Genomic DNA, 19,278 nt, shown 5'->3' with positions numbered 1-19,278 from the left:
AATTGTAGATGGGAGATGAGAGAAGAAAGAGACGTTGTTTTCTGATTTCTTGCTCTTCTTTCCGATAGCAAGAGAGTGGGAGATCGTCCCATGTTTCAAGGTTGTAGAAATCTTAGCATGGGGGAGAGATTTCTAAAACCTGAATTTCTTACTTAAAATCCAAGAAACGCTGTCAGGACAGCATACAACAGCTTGATCATGAACCCTCCTTTACACTATTTTCAAACTAAAACCTGGATTCTAAAATCTGCATATCCAAACGGCTCCATAATGTACAGGATTTGCGCACAACTGGATCCAAACTTGTCCATTGGATAAATATCCTAAGGTCCAAAATTATTTTTGATCAACTCATGTCCATTGGATAAATATCCAAAGGTCCAAAATGATTTTTGATCGTGGCCCGGATGTACCTCGAGATCTGATGGAGCGTTCTAGATCTGAAGGGAAGGCGCCACATGTCTTTGTAGTTTTATTTATTTTAAATCTATTCATTAGGCACCATTCAAAAAAAAAAAAATCTGTTCATTAGGTGCATTTTTATAACATTTAAAAATTCTACTTAAAACTACAAACAACATTTCATCTTCTCCCTTTATTTCATATAAAAAAAATAAGATCCAAAATCCAATAGTCCTAACAGTTGAGTGGTCCTGGTCAACCAAAGGTGCAGCAAACTATGTAATAGCAGGTAATATCACACTATTATCAGAGCCAAAAGATTGCCCTCCTTACAAGCTACAACACATCAAAACCCCAATGTCTATTAATAAGCTTTGAGCTTTAAGCTTTTATAGCAAATTCATATAGTTTTTGAGATGTAATACTTAAATTATTAAGTGCAGTGACAATAGCCAAGTATGTCATATAGGATTTTCCCTTAACCAATAGAAGGCAAAGTAAAATGAAGGTTTTAATAACGTTAAGGCACTTACCGTTCAAAAAAACATTAAGGCACTTTCAATATTAATTTTTTGTTTAAGAATTTCAAAACTCCCATCCTCTCATAGAAAGATTTCTAATTATAGGGGAATTCAAAATAAATTCAAATAGATTAGCCCAAAATCTTACCAACTAAAAAAATAAAAAATTGGGAGAGACGAGTTTCGTCTAAGAGATGAGAAAGAGGGGCAACAGCCAAATACAAATACAAACATATAATTCATTGACTTAACTTTCATATCGTGAGAGAGATAGAGAGAGAAGAGATGGATCTCATCTCATGTGGGAGCATGGAATAGCTTCAAATTTACAAGCAATCATAAAGAGAGAGTGTTGTGTGTCCACATTCATGCAAAAAGAGCAACCATCAGAGATAGCTCATAGAAACATGTCCCATTATCAAATACACATGGGGATCTCAGGAATGGAAGAAGGATGGTCATTTTCTTCTTTCAAAGCTACTTAGACGTCTCCATGTTGAATGTGATTTGGGAACTCGCCTTGATTGTCCAATGGCATGTATTGCGCCATGATGGCCCGGATCTCCGAATCCATGTATCTCTGTCAAATTCACAACATGAGGATGTTTTTTTTTGGAAAAAAATAGTGAACTTTATAAAGAAAACAAAACTACAACCATGAACACGAGACGAGGATGTTTCAGATATAATTAAACATCTGTTTGTTTAATTATATGCAAACCAATGAGATGTTGAAGGGTGTAAATCCCCAAGAACGTGAAAGGATTGTAGAAAATAAAATACGCATATCCATCTTCCAGTAGTAGTGTTGGGTAGAGCTAGACTAAAATAATATGATACATTGTCTCTAGAAGTAGACAACAAATGTCAATCAGTAACAAACTAACAGTACATCAACATCAAGACTCATGGATGTGGAAATATGCAGACAATAATGGAATAAATACAGATTGTCAGTAGACTCAGAACCCATCAATACATAATATATATGCACATAAATGCATATACACATATGTGCCGATACAGACAAGATACACTAAAGGGCATGGGCCCTTTGGACCTCCTCTCTGCCTGATGGTCCCCATCAACTTCTAAATTGAGCGAATGCTCTAGTATATGAAATTAGGCAGCAAACTCCCAAGTATACAAAATTAGACAAAACCCTAATTGGTTTGGTTGTTTTACACAAAGTGAGAAGTCCCAAACCAAGTGACAGTAACATTTAGAACCACTAACTTTTTTTAAAGGTATTGAGAACCACTTACTACGCTCATCTTAACAAGAAGGTCCCTTGTTTGATGCAATAATCTACTTAAGTTTGGTTTTCCCCAATCATATTGGGGAGCTGGTTGAATGTTGGGGGTTCGCTCCTAGCTTTTGGAGTAGGATGCTTTGGAGACTTGCTCTTGCGGCCTCTCTGTGGCTTGTGTGGAAGGAGAGGAATAATTAGAACTTTGAAGGAAATTCCAGATCTCCCTATGCTATGTGCCGCCTATTTTCTCGACAATTGTGAGGTGGGTTATTGGTCCAAAGGAGTTAAAAGGGGTGTCTTGCAGTTGGCTTGGGGAGTTCATAAAGACAGCCACATCCCACGTGATTGTCTATCTCTTTAGGTGGTATTCTCCTCCGTTGGGCCTCTTGAAATTTAATTCGAAGGTTCAAGCTTTGGGAATCCTGACCCTGCTTGTGTTGGTAGTATATTAAGGTATTATGATGTCAAAGTTAGGTCTGCATTCTCTGACACTTTTTGTGGTAGACAGAACCGGGGCAGAAGGAATGTCGCTCAAAACCAATATTTTCTTGTGGATCATGATCTGACTAAGTAATCGTGGAGGGGGATAAATGTGATTTGATGGATGGCTGACCGAAAATGATTTTCATGGAGATTATAGAGAAGCACTAGCGGTTTATGATCACTTTCCTTTTGTCCGTTCTCTTTTTGCTCCTTTCTAACTTTTGTTTGTTGCATTGATCATCTTGATCAAGGTCCTTTGGTCTGTTTGCTGTTTTTTCTTCTTTAATAAAATTCCATTGTCATTCAAAAAAAAAAAAAAACACTGAACCATTGGCCAAAATTAGGAGTACTAGAAGACAATAGCTTACCCGGATTCTGTACTTGTACAAAGCATAGGCTCCAACTCCGGTTGCAACCAAGCCAAGGAAAATGACCCACATAAAGTTCCAGCTCATCTCTGTGGTAGGATTCTTGCCTGCATCATTTCCACGAGAGAAATCTAAGGGCCACACAAAAATATTGGAAAGAAGGGTACCATAATATCCACATTTCAAGAATGGACACTCACAACCATGGTTTTAAATTTCGACCGAAACCCAAAATTTCGGATTTCAGTGAGGACCGAAACCGAAATTCCTGAAATTTACCAAATTTTGTTCGAAACTTCGGAAATTTCGAGAATTTGGTCGAAATTGATATTAAAATAATAATATTTTATTACGTTGAAGAATTTAGAACGAAATTACCGAAATTTCGTCCTAAAAATCCAGAGTTTCGTGCGCGTGTACTGAAATTTCGGTTTCGGATAAGTCCAAAATTTTAGCCAAAACCGAAATTTAAAACCATGCTCACGACTATATTCATAATATATCCATGTTTCAAGGGTTGTTGCATGAATGTTTTTTATTCTTTTGAAATATAAAATTTCAAATTGTGTACCCAATCAAAGAAAAAAGGAAAAAGAAAATTTCCATTCCTGGACAATAATTGGCCAGATCGAAATAGTAGAATATTTTCTTATTAATGAGACATATCAAGAGCAGTTTCTCATGTAAAAATTCATGAATATTTGGCACCTTGGCATCTAAACCAAGAAAAAAATACTTTTAGATACTCACTTATACATGTGTCATGCTCTCTCATGTACAGAAGATCACCACCACAACTGCACTCATAACCTCCCCACGTGTTCTTGCATTTGCACTCTGAGCATTGGCAGGCAGCCTTCTCTTTGCACTCATCTATATCTGAAATGGTCAAACATGTGAAGTTAGAGTCAGTCGCACAGACAACTTTTGCCATCATTGATTATTAATCAAGACCCATATGCAAAACACTGTGCCTAAGAAGCCTTAAACTGCCATTAAAAAAAAAAGGTCTTAAACTGGAGAAAGGAGACGATTTCTTTGTTTTATGCAACTGAAAACTTACCTTCACATGTATTCACCCCGTCACCCTTAAATCCTTGTGGGCATTTGCAGCCCTTTGCATGGTCCTCCTGCAAGATTGATTACCGACTCATTGAAGTGTAACAAAAAAAAAAAAAATGATTAAGAGAACTTCTTTGATGAACTTACAACACAGGCAGAGTAAGTCCTTCCATCTTGGGTTTTTTTCCAACAGCCTCCATTATTAATTTCACAGCGTCCAGTTCCAGAGGCTGTAAAAGGTGATCAAAATAACTGCAGTCAGCTCCAAAGACTGAAAAAAGTGATCAAAATAATTGAAGTTTGGCAACATTGAGCAAAATGATATAAAGAAGAAGCTTTTGCTCCATCAAAACACTACGGAATGATTCGGATCAGTAATGCTCCATTTGGTTGCCGGAATTTTTTTGATTCTTGGGACTTTTGTGGAATTTTGGCAGGAAACCCACGTTTGGTTGGTGGGCCCAAAATAATCCCAGGAACCAAAATAACCCCGCACGAAACCCCAGGAAGGAAAAAAAATACTCCCAGGAACCAAAAATAAGCTTGCAAAAGAATTTTTTTTCTTCCCAACAGTTCAAGCAACCAAACAAAGCATTTTTTTTCCCACCATAGTCCGGTCAACCAAATATGGGATTTTTATTTTACCGGGATACTTCCAGGGAGTTTTTTTTCCCACCAATCTCCCAGGAAGTTTTTTGTTCCACAAAAATCCCAAGAACCAAAAAATTTCCGGCAACCAAACGGAGCATTTGTGGGTGCAATTTATGTGGTGAACTATACAAGATTCTAGCATGATACAAATATTTGAAGTATAAAACTGAAATACAAAAAATGGGTGTCAACTACACAACAGTACTACTACCTAACAATGAAATTTGCAGTTATGACTGACAAAAATGATGTCCAAAACCCAGTACAAACTGACATTGGCATTCAAAAAAAAAAACTGATTGGACAATATCGACATAGCCGTTGGTGAAAAAAATAGCTTTATTCCTCTTTCATTAGCATAGAGAACTTAAAAGCAGAATATCCTAAATCATAATAATGACCATATGAAGTTATGAACAAGTATAAGGCAAATTAAATTCAAGGTGGACAAACAAGTAAAATTACATGAAAATTATACGAATTAGAGAAGAAGAAAAATATTACAAATCAAGCATGATAGGTAGAGGCCCTCCACTCCCCCAATTGAGAAATCAGATAATTCATAGAGCAGTCAGCAGCAAATTACAGTACAAAACCAAAGTCAAAATGGTAGTCATGGGTGTGGCATGCAACAAACAAACGTGAGCTATGATAATCAAGGACATGAGCAAAGTCCCGTGGTTCTATTCGACATCGGGAAAGGAAACAGAAGAGACAACCAACCAAGAAAAGTTGAAGACAGACATTAGCTACCATACAAACAGTAATCAGGAGTGACAGAAGTAGACAATAAGGCCTGTTCGTTTAAGATTATAAAAACCTATTGTGACTGTCGAACTGATTATTGGACTGAAAATTACGTTTAAATTGAGTACAATAATCAGTTTGGCACTCACCATCTGTTGTCATAATCTTAAACGAACAGGGCCTAAGATATTTTATTGCCTAGATCGCTAGCAAAGCACAACACCCTTAGTAGAAGATTAATGCAACTATACTATAAGTCCGACGTTGATGAAATGAAACATGAAACGAAGTATAAGGTCTTTGGTGAAGTGAAGCAAATTGTTGAAAACATTGTCCATGTTTGAAATTAATGGAAAAAAAATATTAAAAAACATTTAAAGAAAATAATCCGCCAAAACAATTAATAGCCATTGTTGTGTTTCTTCATATTCTGTTGGTCTTTCTCTTTCGATGTAATAATGAAATTTTTTTCTTTGAATGGCAAGTAATTATGAAATCTTAACAATGTACATGTTTTTCCAAATTAACACAATAATAACAATAAATAGTACCAATCAATTAATCAATCAAATAATATGCATGGGCTTGCAATTCATGTAACCATTGTATCTAGCAGTGCCTCAAAATGTGAATGTTTGATATCAATATTTTATTTTAGATTTGAAGAGACTACACACTTTGACATGGATATTGAAAACGTTTCTTTTTAGGAGGAAAGCTTCTTCTTCTTTAGTGAGATGCTAAGGAAAACTCTGGGTTGGATGCCTTGAGATAAGGTTATAGTTTCTTCATTACTTCCAATCTATAATTATCCTATTTTCTCTCTTCCTTTTCTTGGTTTCTTAAACCACAAAAAATCTGCCGGAGCAGTAAATATTCCCCTCCTTGCCTAAAACCTCAAAAAAAAAACTTTTCTTCTTGTTTCACCCATCTCATCTCACCCTAGGCCCTGTGTCTACCTTATCTCAACCAAAATCCTCAAGCTCCCCTTTGCTGGATACTAAAACCTCACCATAACCCCATGCCCAACATCCCCATATTCAAATTTCAAACCCACCAAACACCCCCCACGCCCCACCCCCGCCGCCCCGGCTCCTCCTCCTCCCGCTCAGGAAACCTTAATTCTATATCTCAAATCCACAATGTCCCCCTTAGGATCCACAATCTCTAATTTTGAACCATCCTTTTCCATCCCTATTCCCAAACCTAATTCTCCAAATCTTTAAATAACCCAAATTTCCCAATTTCTTTGAAACCCAAATGCCCAAATTGAGAACCTGATTTTTTTTTTCTACAATTGGCACGTTGTAAATTGTTATGAGATTTGAGACCTGGTGAGATTTTTGCATGTGGGTTGAATCACGTTCTTTGTGCGTTGCTTGTTTTTTTTTTGAATGGTTAAAATTTCATTAAAAAGGGGGACCAAGATGGTCAGAATACAACAGCAAAGAATCTTTGTGAGTTGCTTTTTTTTCAGATTTGTGAGTTTTTTTTATTCTTGAATTCTTGCATGATTTTATGAGGACCAATGATGTGACTAGTGTTGCTCAAGAAAAATCTCAAGTTTTCAAAATTTGATCATATTTTTATGCCATAACCTTCAAATATTATTGTCCGGATTTGTTACTTTCTTTCCATCATTTAACCAATATTTTTTTGAGATTTGAAACATTTTTTTATTCCATCATTTGATACTATAGAGGAGATTCTAGATCAATATAAGGGACACAATTTTGAGATTCAAAACATCTGACGATTGGCAAATTCGGAATTCGGGCGCGGACTCACTTGCTCGCTTGGGTATTAACAAAGAGAGAATTGCGATTTTACTAGATCACATTCCTCATTGAGGGTGTTACGAAATTGGGTTTTTTCTCTCTCTCTCTCTCTTTTATTGTTTCCTTTTTTTTCCTTTTTCATTTTGCTTGAGTCTTTGTTCATGACTATCTCTATCTCAGTCGTTATGCTCTTGCCCCTTTCTTAGTATATTTTTTAACATAAAAAATGATTTCATGAACTCAATATTTGACAAATCTTTTATACGCAATAATCTAGAAAGAAGCAAAGCAAAAACAGTTCCAGCATGCATACATTTCCTTTTCATTTTTGGAACATAAAATATTCTAAGTTTAACTTTTACCTTCACAATGGGTGTACCCATCACCTACAAACTTCACACCATCCACGATAGGGCATTCACACACTCTTCCCCGAAAAGTATCCTACAATCAAATGTATAGATAATAGAATATAACAAACGGAATGCACAAAAACAGCATTGAACACTAAGGAAAAAGCTTCAGAAGATAAACACACTTAAATGAATACCTTGCAAGCAGTAACATTAGCAGCAGCCTTATCCAGCCAACATCCACCATTATTTTCCAAGCACTCATTCGTTTCAATTCCTGAATAAGTCAATTCAGAAAGAAAGATTTTTTATTTTTTTTTGGAATGGTAATTCAGAACGAAAGATGAAGGCTGGTCCTCCCAAAAACAAGCTACAATGATGATGGAGATGCGTACAGATCCCTTACCATCTACAACTCAACTCAACTCAACTCAACTAAGCCTTTGTCCCAAACAAGTTGGGGTCGGTTAAATCCCTTACCATCTACATTAAGAAAAAACAATAAAAAAAAAAAAGATCCCTTACCATCACTCAAACAAAGAGTTGGCTCTGTCGTCTCTTCGAAACCCGCACAGATGGCTTTGAGGACCGCACCTTTGTCCAACTTACCTGAAACCAGTCCAGAATATGCATAAAAAACTCTGCATCCAAGCAACCAAAATCATTAAAGTCAGTTGCAAACCTCGATATTGTCTGTTGTTGATTACAAGGGTTGGCAATATGGTCACATCTCCACGAGAGCCTTTGCCAATCTGAGATCAAGAATTGAAAGCTTCAGATGATGGCCACAAGGTCAGTAAAAAGAAAAATGGAAAAAATGAGAAACGTTAAAATAATGTAACAACGTGACACATTGAGAAAGAATGAGTCGAACTCAACCTGTGCATTCTGTTCAGCTTTCAGCACCGGGTTCTCTTCATCTGCGTCAGGATCTCCAATACATTTATCTATCTGCTTGAGATCAACACCTATTAAAATCCACCCAGAGAACCAAATAAGCAAATATTGGAAAGTTCCACGTCAATGAGTGAGTTTTTAAACATTGTCGAATAACAATCCTAATAACTAATAAGATAAACATAACATAGAAAACATGGAATTTTGAATTTCAAACCTACCCAGAGATTGGATTACTTGATTTGCACATTCCTTGGTGTATTTTTCTCCTTTCATTGGACATCTAATAGCAAAGTCAGTGACGTAATCCCACCACAGCCAAGGCTTCCCAGTTTCATTAGCAACTTTAAACAAGCAAGCCTGTCGCAAGTTTTGTACTACGACGTCTTTTCCATCATACCCTTTGCTAAAGTCCTGTTCAGGATCGGGAGCACAATATCTCCCGTGGTTGATGCACTGTGATTTGCATTGTTTGCTCAAAATAAAAGCTTCCGGGCAGTACCAAGTTATGTAATGTGGGGTGAACTGTGTGTAGCCCTTCTGCTCAAGTATCTGAGCTGTTCCTTTGAAATTCTTGACAAAGTCCATCTGACTTTCACACTTGGGCCCACACTCATCATTGCTGTTTGTCCAGAACTCATACTCAACCCGGTCATCGGGGTGTGGAAGTGATTCTCTCCAATCTAAATTAATATTAACCATGTCACTGTTTGATAGAGCTTTCTTAATGGCATCCCCAAGGGTTTTGCTAATAAGAGCTGACGGGATAGAGATGTTTTGTACATAATCTGCATTGAAATTCTCTTCTTCAGGAGTGTCCATTGTTATTAAAGGTTCTATCTTGCTGTCTGCAACAAGGATAGCAGCTGCACCTGCCTTCTGTGCATTCCATGCCTTTAAAGTGAAGTAACAATCTGTTAGCGTAGCAAAGCCGCTTATCAGAAGCTAATTTACTGGGATATCGGTTTTCAATTGTTTTCATGTCAGTTAGCTGAAATCCACTCAAAAAAAGTTGCAGCCATGAATAGCCTTGAAAGATTTATTCTAGTATTTATAAGATATAAGAAAAGCCTTTGAAAGGAATTGCTGAAAAAATGAACCAAAATTGCATGCTCTCTACTACCAAATATCTGTTATCAAAACATGGTCACCCCAAATAGCACAACAAATAACTTCTCGTAAATGCTGCCCACTTCACAATCAAGTCAAAGAAATCCCAGTTCAGCAATCAGTCATTGGAGGCAGACAACTGGATAATTTGACCATAAATGGGTACATTTTTTTTTTTGAAATGGACCATAAATGGGTACATTAGAATAAACTACGCACTAAAACATATTTTTTGAATTCAGAAATCAACAGTTACTGATGTGATCCAGGCAGGGAGAAATAGAAGATAGAGGGGAAAGGGGGAGAAGAAGAGGAAGAGAAGAAAAATAGAAGAAAAGAAGAAGGGAAAGGAAAGAAGAAGAGGGATAGGGGAGAAACTCTGTCTCAATTCATTAATTCATCATCAAAATCTGAAAATCTCTAATACATGTGGCCTATATATAGGCAATGAAAGTAAATATTCAACGGAAAATAAACGCCTTAAAAACTAAACTATGGAAATAATAATCCTAAAAACTAAACTATGGAAATAATAATCCTAAAAACTAAACTATGGAAATAAAAATCCTAAAAATTTTAATGTGCAAATATGCCGCTTATTGGACCTACGATCTGCATCAGTTACCCACATCCAACAAAAATACAATTTTCTAACAGAATTTACATGAACACTATGGTTGCGTTCCGAAATCATTCTTAAAAAGGCTTACCCCACCTTTTTAGGTGCGGGAAAAAAAGCGAAAAAGAAGACATTCGGCAACCCCAACCCGCAAAGCCCATTTGCCCGCTTTCTGCCTTTTGTGCGCCTAAAAAAAAGATTCTTCAGCGCGACTCAGAATCCCTTTTGAAGATTCTCATTAATCCATTCCTGCCCGTTTAGTCAGGAAAGAATAACAAACCTTACCGGACACATCCTATACTTATATCTCCTGTTGGATTCACTTACAAGAAAACTATACTATATTAAGGTGGTCACTGGTACCCAATCTCAGTTCATCTAAGCAAACAAGATATGAAAAAGGAAATAACGATCACATGCCCAAAATCCATATATCAAATACATCATCAAATACCCAACCATCACTTCCAAAGAGGAATAATAGAACAACCAAAAATCGCATAAAGAATATCACAACATTGAAAAAAGAAGAAAAACAACAGATACAGCTCTTCTGAAAAGTTCAGAAGGGTACGAAATAAATGAGATTGATTTTTCTATCAAAAGTACTATGTGAAATCTTCGGGTTTTCTTTCCCTCTTCCTCTATCCCTATCCTACAGGTACTGGGTTTAAATCAATAAGGAAACTTTTCTTCGGTATGAATCCATATTATTACATTCCAATTCCTTCCCAATACCACCCAAGAAAAATCCTGAATTGGATCCAAAATTGGCAGGTTGGTGTGAGCTTATCCATGCCGTTATGCACTCTTTGAATAGGAAAATTTATTTTCCAAAAGATCCTCTATTTAAATTACTCAAACTAATACAAACTGCCCAAATTACAAAATGACGCAACAAATATAAACATCAATTAAGAACAATAATTAAATTACCGAAACTAATACAAATTGCCCTAATTACAAAATGAAGCAACACATTAATAAACATCAATTAACAAAACCCAAAAAGCTCACCTCCTCTTTCAGCAAGAAGAAAGATGGGAAGTCCACCAGGCTTAGATTTAAAAGAGATATCAACCTCATCAAAGCCCTTACATGCCTTTTGATTTGCTTTTGGATACATTACAGTCCCAACCATCGTTCCACCATACTGAGGAACGCCAAAATTCCCAATCGCACACTCATAAACATCCTTCAATGAATCAGGAGAAGTCACTCTCAAGCTATTCTTCTCCACCACAAATTTACCATAACAATAACCCCAGAGAAACAAAACCCATATCAAAAACCCAAACTTTTCCCTCATTCTCAACGTCAAAAATAAAAAAATTGCTTTTATCTCAACACACGCTCAATTGAAAGAAACCCCAGATCGGAAAAAAGTAATCCTTTCTAATCCCAGATCGAAAAAAAAACTAACCTTTCCCTAAAAAACACGACAATTAACGAAAACCCATATAAAAATACCTAAATTTCCCTAAAAAACTCAATAAAAAGTGAGGACCCAGATCAAAAACCTAAAACCCAGATCGAAAATCTAAACTTTCTTAGGAAAAATCAATAATAGACGAAGACCCAGATCCCAAAATCTAATATTCAACAAAACCACTCTTTTCTCTGGTCTGGGCTTTCAGTAGAATTAGAAAAGAGAATTTTCAAAAGAAAAAGAACAAGAGAAAAGTATGAGACTTTGTGTTTCCTTCACGGCATCTTCTTCTACTATTGTCCTTTAATAATCTAGAAGAGAGATCGCGAATTTGTAAAAACTGTTGCGAGATCAATCAAAGATAGCTAAACACCGACCCTTGATAGCTTGACTCATCTCAATTTATCAGGAGAAAATGTATTCATCGAGATATTCTCTTCTTTTCGAATTGATATCCGCATTCGTTTGTTTCCATAACGGCACGCTAATCAAGTATGTATTAGTAATTTGGGATTTGTTAGGCAATTTCGTGGAAAGCTTTTGCATTAAAGAACAGCCACCTCAGACGAATAGTAAATGACAGACAAAGTCATCGGCAAAATGGCTTTCCGCGAAATTGCCTAGCAAATCCCGTGAAAATTCTTTTGACCCCGATTTTATACGCAATTTCATGGAAAGATATTTTGCAGCTCACTTTTGCGGAAGAGAACAGCCACAATGGCTCACTTTTTAACAGATTTTGTCTTATTTATTTAATTCATGTGAGGTGGCTGTTCTCTCCTGCAAAAGTCAGCCACCAATGACTTTCCGCAAAATCGCCCAGCAAACCCCTCCATGGAGTAGATGGTCATTTTAACAAGGGTAGAGATATGTTGGTCATATTAGTACAAAGTTGAGGGTATTTATGTCATAAAACATGTTCGTACTTGTGGCTTGCTAGGAATGATTCGTGTGCCCACCGTGTCTTCCTAGCAGCATATCTTCGTATGGGAAATTAGACCTGGCAAAATGAAACCCATACCCGCGGGTACACCCGGCCCGTAGTGGAATCCAAGGGTACGGGTACAAAATACCCGTAAAAAACGACGACCCGTACCTGGCCCGTACCCGTGATCAGCGGGCCGGGTCGGGTCAGGCCCGGGTGCCCACGGGTTTACTCTTGTTCATGTCAAAAGCCATCTTCAGGTTGTATTTTTATCTCTCTTTTTTTTTGTTCCAAAATTTTATATTGAAGTTTGAGCTTCATTATCTTTCAAGTTCATTGTTTTTGTTCTTAAATGAGATGTACAAAGCATGAAGACTGACTTGAGCAAACAACCCGTCAAGTCACCTCGATTAAGCATGAAGACTGACTTTGAGCAGACAACCTCTCAAGTCACCTTGAATTTGCCGGGTTACCCACGGTTATGCTCAACCCACCCGGGCGGGTTCCAGGTTCATGAAAGGCTACCAGTAACTGCGCCAGTATTTCTTACTCGTACCCGCCAGTACATGTACCCGCGCGGGTTACCCGTTTGCCAGGTCCAGGGGAAATGATATTTATGGCCCTTTTTTGCATTTTCACCTCTTTTGTTTGTCGTTTTTTATGAAAATGATTTACATGGTAAAAGATCTTTTCTCAAGGTTTTTGCGAGGGTGCCCTTCAGTTTATCAATCTTCCTCAATTAAAGTTTAAAGAGGAATGCTAAAATGAAAGGTAATCTTAAAAAAAAAAAACAGCCACAAGGGCACCCCATTGAATCCACTTCATCAAAGTTCATTTATATTAATGAGCACTAAAAAATGTAAATGTAGAGGAATAACTAGTGCACTTTGGTGATGTCGATCCAATGGAACCACCCCCTTGCGGCTGGTTTTTGCAAGGGCGCCCTTCCATTTAGCATTCCTCAATTTTAAAATATAGATAAAAATTCAAAGGAAATAATACTGTGAGAAGAAAATGAGGTGCCTGAATGTCGTCGATATGGATTATAGCTTAAACCATAATGGCTTCCATATGGATTGTAGGGACTAGATAAAAACGGATTGAAAATCAAGCTCAAAGACCCAATGGTTAAAGATGCATGGAAAATTTTTATTATAATTTTTTTTTCATGAAAAAAGAATTTTCTTGGTAAACTCATTTTCCATGAATGTTTTCTTTCTAATTACATTTTTTTCATGTTTCTACAAACCACTAGACAATGGATTTTTTTTCCCCCATAATTTTTCCCCACAGGCAGTCGTGTCATGCTTGCATCTAGGGGTGCAAGTTTGGCCCCTGTGAACTTTGGCCCCCCTGAGCCCGAACATGGTCATGGTTGGAAAATCCAACCCTGAGGGCAGGCATGGGTTCATTTTTTAGGCCTTGACCCAGGGCGAGGTTGGGCTCAGGGTTGATACCTCGGACCAGCCCGACTCGGCCCTCTTTACACTTTGTCCCTGACCCGCCCAGGCCCAGCACGACCCAGTCTACACTGTGTCAAACTTATCTTCGTATACTTTATTTTATATAGTTTGGAGTTTTCTATTGATAGGTCTCTCTTCATTTTCTTTTTCACTAGTGTCAATCAGGGCCAATCAGGACAAGGAAGGGCTGGGCTATATCCTGTAGGGTGGGCATTGGATTGAGGTTTTTAGGCCCCGGCTTAGGGTCAGGGCAGGTCAGTGCTGAGATAATGGGAAACAGGGTTGGACTAGGGTTTTGAAAAGCCCAGCTGAACCCGACCCTGCAGCCTTCTTGCATCACATGGTGAGTCCATGTCAAGTTTCTCAAGCCCTTCTCATTTTTATTGGGATAGAAAATTTCCAGCCTTTTTACTCATTTTTCAAGAATATTTCCAAAATCGAAAAAAAATCCCTAAAATCAGAAAACTGTATGCCTATTGGATTTTTTTTTTCCACGGATTTTCTACATATCCAAACATCTTAGCATGCGTTTTCTCTTGTCTCTCGAGAAGGTTGCCGAAAAATTGCCGATAAGAGTATCTCTGTTTGATGAAATATTGATGTCTTTGTGCGGATTACACCTTTTGGAAGTGGATAAAAGGGGAAAAAAAGAAGAAGCAAAGTTTGCAATACATGTTTTAAATCTAATCAGTCCAAGAGATGGTGGCAATACTAATAGTAGGAGTGTGCTTCACCCTTATTTATGTATTTCTAGATGGGCCACATTGCATTCACAGGTGCATGAATTCATGATGATGCCTCATGCATCCATGCATGTACTCATGGGCACGTGTTGTTATTTCATAGGATGGAGTCTACAACTTTGGTCCACAAGAACTGCCACACGTATGTGATCAGATTTGTAGATTTGGTTGGTGAAAACAATTCTAAACTTTTGATTTCTAAGTTTAGGGTTTCACTAAGAAGCTAAGGAAGGGGGATGTTTGTTAGCGGTGGACTTGGAGTGACCGACAGCAATATAATTTCAAGAAAAATAGCAACAGTTATGCAAATAAGAGACTTAGATAATTACCCTACAAGCAATGGTCGAGGACAAGCAAAAGAGGTTTATGATGATATGCCCCAAAGCCTGGATGGTTGAAGCTAAGTTTCGATGGCTCGAGTTTGAGAAATCCAAGGCCCTCGGGTATTGGAGGGGTTCTTAGAGACGAGGAAAGTATAACTAAGTGGGCTTTCTCATGCCAAATAGGAATTACATATTCTAATGAAGTAGAAGTGAGGGATATTCTCTAAGGAATCAAGTTTATGTCGGCAAGAGATTTGGATAATCTTATAGCGGAGGGCAATTCCCTCACTCTTGGAGATTTTCAGAGTTTTTTTTTTTTATGAGATCTTGGATGGTTGGAAGCCGTTCTCCTCACCCATGGAGATTTTCAAAGTTTTTTTTATGAGATCTTGGATCGGATTGAGGGTCATTTGGTTCAATTTCATCACGTTAGAAGGTTGGCGAACGGAGTTGTGATCGCCTTGCACATGCAGGAGTGTCTAGAGTGGACCTGGAGTTTTTTTTTTTTCTTCCTCCTTGAGGACTCTCTTTTGTAGTTCCGTTGTTCTCTATGCTTTATATGTCCAGCCGCCCAATGACTGCCTTGGTCATGGCTAGCTGCTTTTTTCTAATGAAGTTTTTAACCATTTCAAAAAAAAAAAAAAAACGTCCTTCTCACACGTAATATTTTATAAGTTGTTGTGTTATGTATATCCTTTAGGACTATGTTTGCTAAATAGGGAATTGCTAGCGTTTGTCTTCATTCGCGAGTTGGCTGGTCTGACATGCGACACACCAGCCGTGAAATGCCTTTTGCGATGGACCCTAGCAAATCCCATGTATCCCTTGCTAATAAAGCAAATAACAAAGAAGACGAAAGTGGCGACACAACTATAATACTACCCGGTATCCACTCTTCCACAATCAAGTACATATAAATATATATAGATTAGATTTAAAATTAAATTATGTATTTAAAATTAATTTTTATTAGAAAAATATAAGTCTTTTAAGGTTTATTTCTCTCGAGATGATGCAGAAGAAATCAGCCATCTAAACACTTAAAATCGCATTAGTTTCAAACTTTGAGGATGTCTACATGTGAGTTTCAGACCAGATGAAACACCATTTAATGCATCAGTTTACTCTTACGTTGGGGATTTCTCACCCTTTGAGCTTGTGTGCATGTGAGTTTGAGACCTGGTTGTAACCATTTAATGCATCAGCTTACTCTTTGGTTAGGGATTTCTCACAAACACTATTTAAGACATCAGTACACTCAAAATCTGGATAATTTTACTCTTCAATTTTAGCCTTTTCTGAAACCAAGATAACACATGTTATTTTATGTTGAAAGAGTTCGATCTTACTCTGGATTTGAGGATGGTGAGAGTCTGCAAAATCAATTGATAATAACCTTCTTCTTGAGCCGACTACAGGCTGGATCCGAACATTAAAGGACAGGATTTGGGCAAAACAACTGGATCCGAACCGGGTCCATTGTCCTAATGTCCGAAATTATTTCAGATGATCCATATCATACGATCCAAAACTATTTCAGATCGTGAACCACAAGTATCAACAACATCTAATGGAGTAAAGATGACTGAAATTCCTATTTGGATAAGGTTTCCCGGTCTCCATCTAAAATTCTGGACTCGCAGAGGCTTCAGTAAAATTGCTAGTAGATTTGGAAGACCCATGTATATGGACTCCCATACAGCAAATTCAACCCGTCTAATGTTCGCCCGAGTTTGTGTCATGGTGAATGTGGATAAAAAACTCCCGGATTCCATCAAAATAGAGACACCAACAGGGACTCACATCCAATTAGTGGAATACGATTGGAAGCCTTCGGCTTGCAAAAACTGTAGAGATTTTAGCCATGGGACTGATAAATGCAACTTCATCTCAGATTCTCAGAACATCCTAATTTTCCACCAAGACAAGTTTGGAAACCCAAGCCAACAGCCATTGATGCCCCTATAATTTAGTTAGAAAAGTTTGGAATTTCTAATAATGTTCCAAATGAGGGGGCTGCCTCAGTTGCAATTCAGCCCAAAACCAACTCTCAAATCTCAAAAGAGGTTGCTAATACCCAGAAAAAAACCTTATTGTCAGTAGAGAAATTACTAAAGGAAAAGGTTGTGAAGCCAGCCCCCATATCCGTGTGCATATCAACAACTTTTCAGCTTTGCAAGATTTGGATCACACCTCCATCAATGACCTTCCTCAACCCGAGAAGTCTGAATTTCTTGGCATGGCGTCTGATCCTAGACCTTCGCATATAGTCCAAAGAAGGAAGCCCCTCCTTGGTCCTTTTAGCATCTTCTTCGCGCAGTCTCCCTTTGCACCGAAGCTTTCTTAGGCCCCTCTGTCTCGGTCTTTGGTTTCGTTTGGGCTTGACCTCTCTTGCTGCTGTTGCTTGGAGCATTGCTTTTCTTTGGTTGTTTTGTTTTTCATTGGTTTATGTTCCTTTTAGTTCGGTTCATTTTTGAGTCCTTGTATCCCCCTTCATGTGTTAAGAGGGTTGTTCTCCTTGCTCTTCATGATGTACTTTTCTATCTATTTTAATATATCTGGTAGGGGTCTGCCTAACCCTAGCTTACCCATCAAAAAAATAAAAATAAATTCTAATGGAGCGTCCTAAATCTGAATGGAGTTACACTAATGTATGAAAATACACTTCATACTTTCGTTAGTTTATGTCTAGGCTCTAGAGGGATATTTTCGTAGCATTAAATAACCATACTCAAAATCAAAAGGACTCACAATATTCCATCTTTCTACCTTATTTTCTGACGATTCTTCCATTTGAAATAGTAATCAACACTCATAAAGTAAGATAGTGACCAAAAAGGATCCCAATTCCAACCAAATCATGGCCAAGATATATGGGTCGATCCGATCCAAAGTGGATATGCCGACAACTATAATAACTTTTTTCTTGAATGGCAGGAAATTCTAATAACTAAGCCTTCTAATAACTAGGGATTTGCTAGGTCATCTCGCGGAAAGCAATTTTGAGGCTCACTTTTGCGGGAGAGAGGCTTAGTTTTTAGCAGATTTTGTCTTATTCATTTAATTCATTGAGGTGGCCGTTCCCTCTTGCAAAAATAGGGGAGAAATGGCTTTTTGCAAAATTGAGTAGCAAATCCCTCAGAACTATAATGGAAAATAATGGCTAGATAAGATTTGGATAAATGCTTTAAATCAAAGCAGTCCAAGAGAAATATTGACAATAATAATTGAGGAGCTCTCTTTGGGGCGTTCTTCACGTTTCTACAAATGTCACCCTCACATATGGCCCAAGGCATGTACACACGTACATGATATACATGGTGATGGCCCATGCACCAGTGCATATGTACTCACTGAAACGTGTTATTTTGCCCTCTTGCTTGCTCTCCCCTGCTCACATTATCCATTGTTTTTGGATAAATTATTTAGGGGAATGCTAAACTAAAGGGCGTCATTGCAAAAATCAGCTGCAAGGGCACCACCCCCTTGGGTCAACTTAATCAGAGTGTTTTTATAATAGCACTGAAACATGTAAGAGTAAATGAATAACTAATGTATTTTGACTAGGTGGATATATATAGATCAAATGGGGGCGTCCTTGCGTCTGATTATTGCAAGAGCACCGTTCAGTTTAGCATTCCTCAATATCTCATTAGTGAACATCAATGTAATTTCAAGATGAAATTATCTAAGTAGGATAGCCATTCCGAATTTATAAATTATATTTCAGTTCCTCATAAAAATCATGAAATGAAAGGTTTAATTGTTGGTGAAAATATTTCTACAACTCTTTAATTGCTTAATTTACTAAGTCTATGATTTATGGAGATTTGATGGGTTTTGATATTCAAATGGGAAACATTTTTAGGGCATGATCTACCTATAGTGGAGACCAACAAATGAACGGTATAGATCATTGAACAAGTGATGACGACGTGATTTTTGGGCCATAGAAAACCCAAAGCAAGGACTATCAAATGGACAACTCAGATAAATCAAAATATCAATTGTTGGGCCCACTAACATGGTTCTATTGTGATCTGATGGGATCTGGCAACCCAAAAAACACTCAATTCGAATTAAATTAAGGGAAATGATTTCTGCGCTCTAGTGTTTTGATAAACATGCGCTCCACTTCTCTGTCGTGTAGTA

At 37.6% G+C, this 19,278-nt stretch overlaps 1 protein-coding gene across 1 annotated transcript; it reads right to left on the bottom strand.

The window, feature by feature from the left end:
• Positions 1 to 1,142: 1,142 nt before the first annotated feature.
• LOC143849155 (vacuolar-sorting receptor 1-like) lies at positions 1,143 to 12,045 on the bottom strand. The gene is made up of 12 exons (XM_077358203.1): positions 11,261 to 12,045; positions 8,736 to 9,428; positions 8,497 to 8,585; positions 8,300 to 8,369; positions 8,143 to 8,226; positions 7,815 to 7,894; positions 7,627 to 7,708; positions 4,236 to 4,318; positions 4,090 to 4,156; positions 3,777 to 3,905; positions 3,027 to 3,133; positions 1,143 to 1,503 (listed from the first exon to the last, which is right to left on the bottom strand). The coding sequence occupies exons 1-12, from the start codon at positions 11,550 to 11,552 to the stop codon at positions 1,405 to 1,407; spliced, it is 1,875 nt and encodes a 624-aa protein (XP_077214318.1). The 5' UTR covers positions 11,553 to 12,045; the 3' UTR covers positions 1,143 to 1,404.
• Between the last annotated feature and the right edge of the window lie 7,233 nt (positions 12,046 to 19,278).

The sequence above is a fragment of the Tasmannia lanceolata genome, unplaced genomic scaffold (assembly GCF_043159265.1).
Source record: "Tasmannia lanceolata isolate RefF3 unplaced genomic scaffold, GAP_Taslan_0.1 ptg000016l, whole genome shotgun sequence".
Lineage (NCBI taxonomy): Eukaryota > Viridiplantae > Streptophyta > Magnoliopsida > Canellales > Winteraceae > Tasmannia > Tasmannia lanceolata.
Note: the sequence above shows the minus strand (reverse complement) of the source record. Positions and strands in the feature narration are given on the sequence as shown.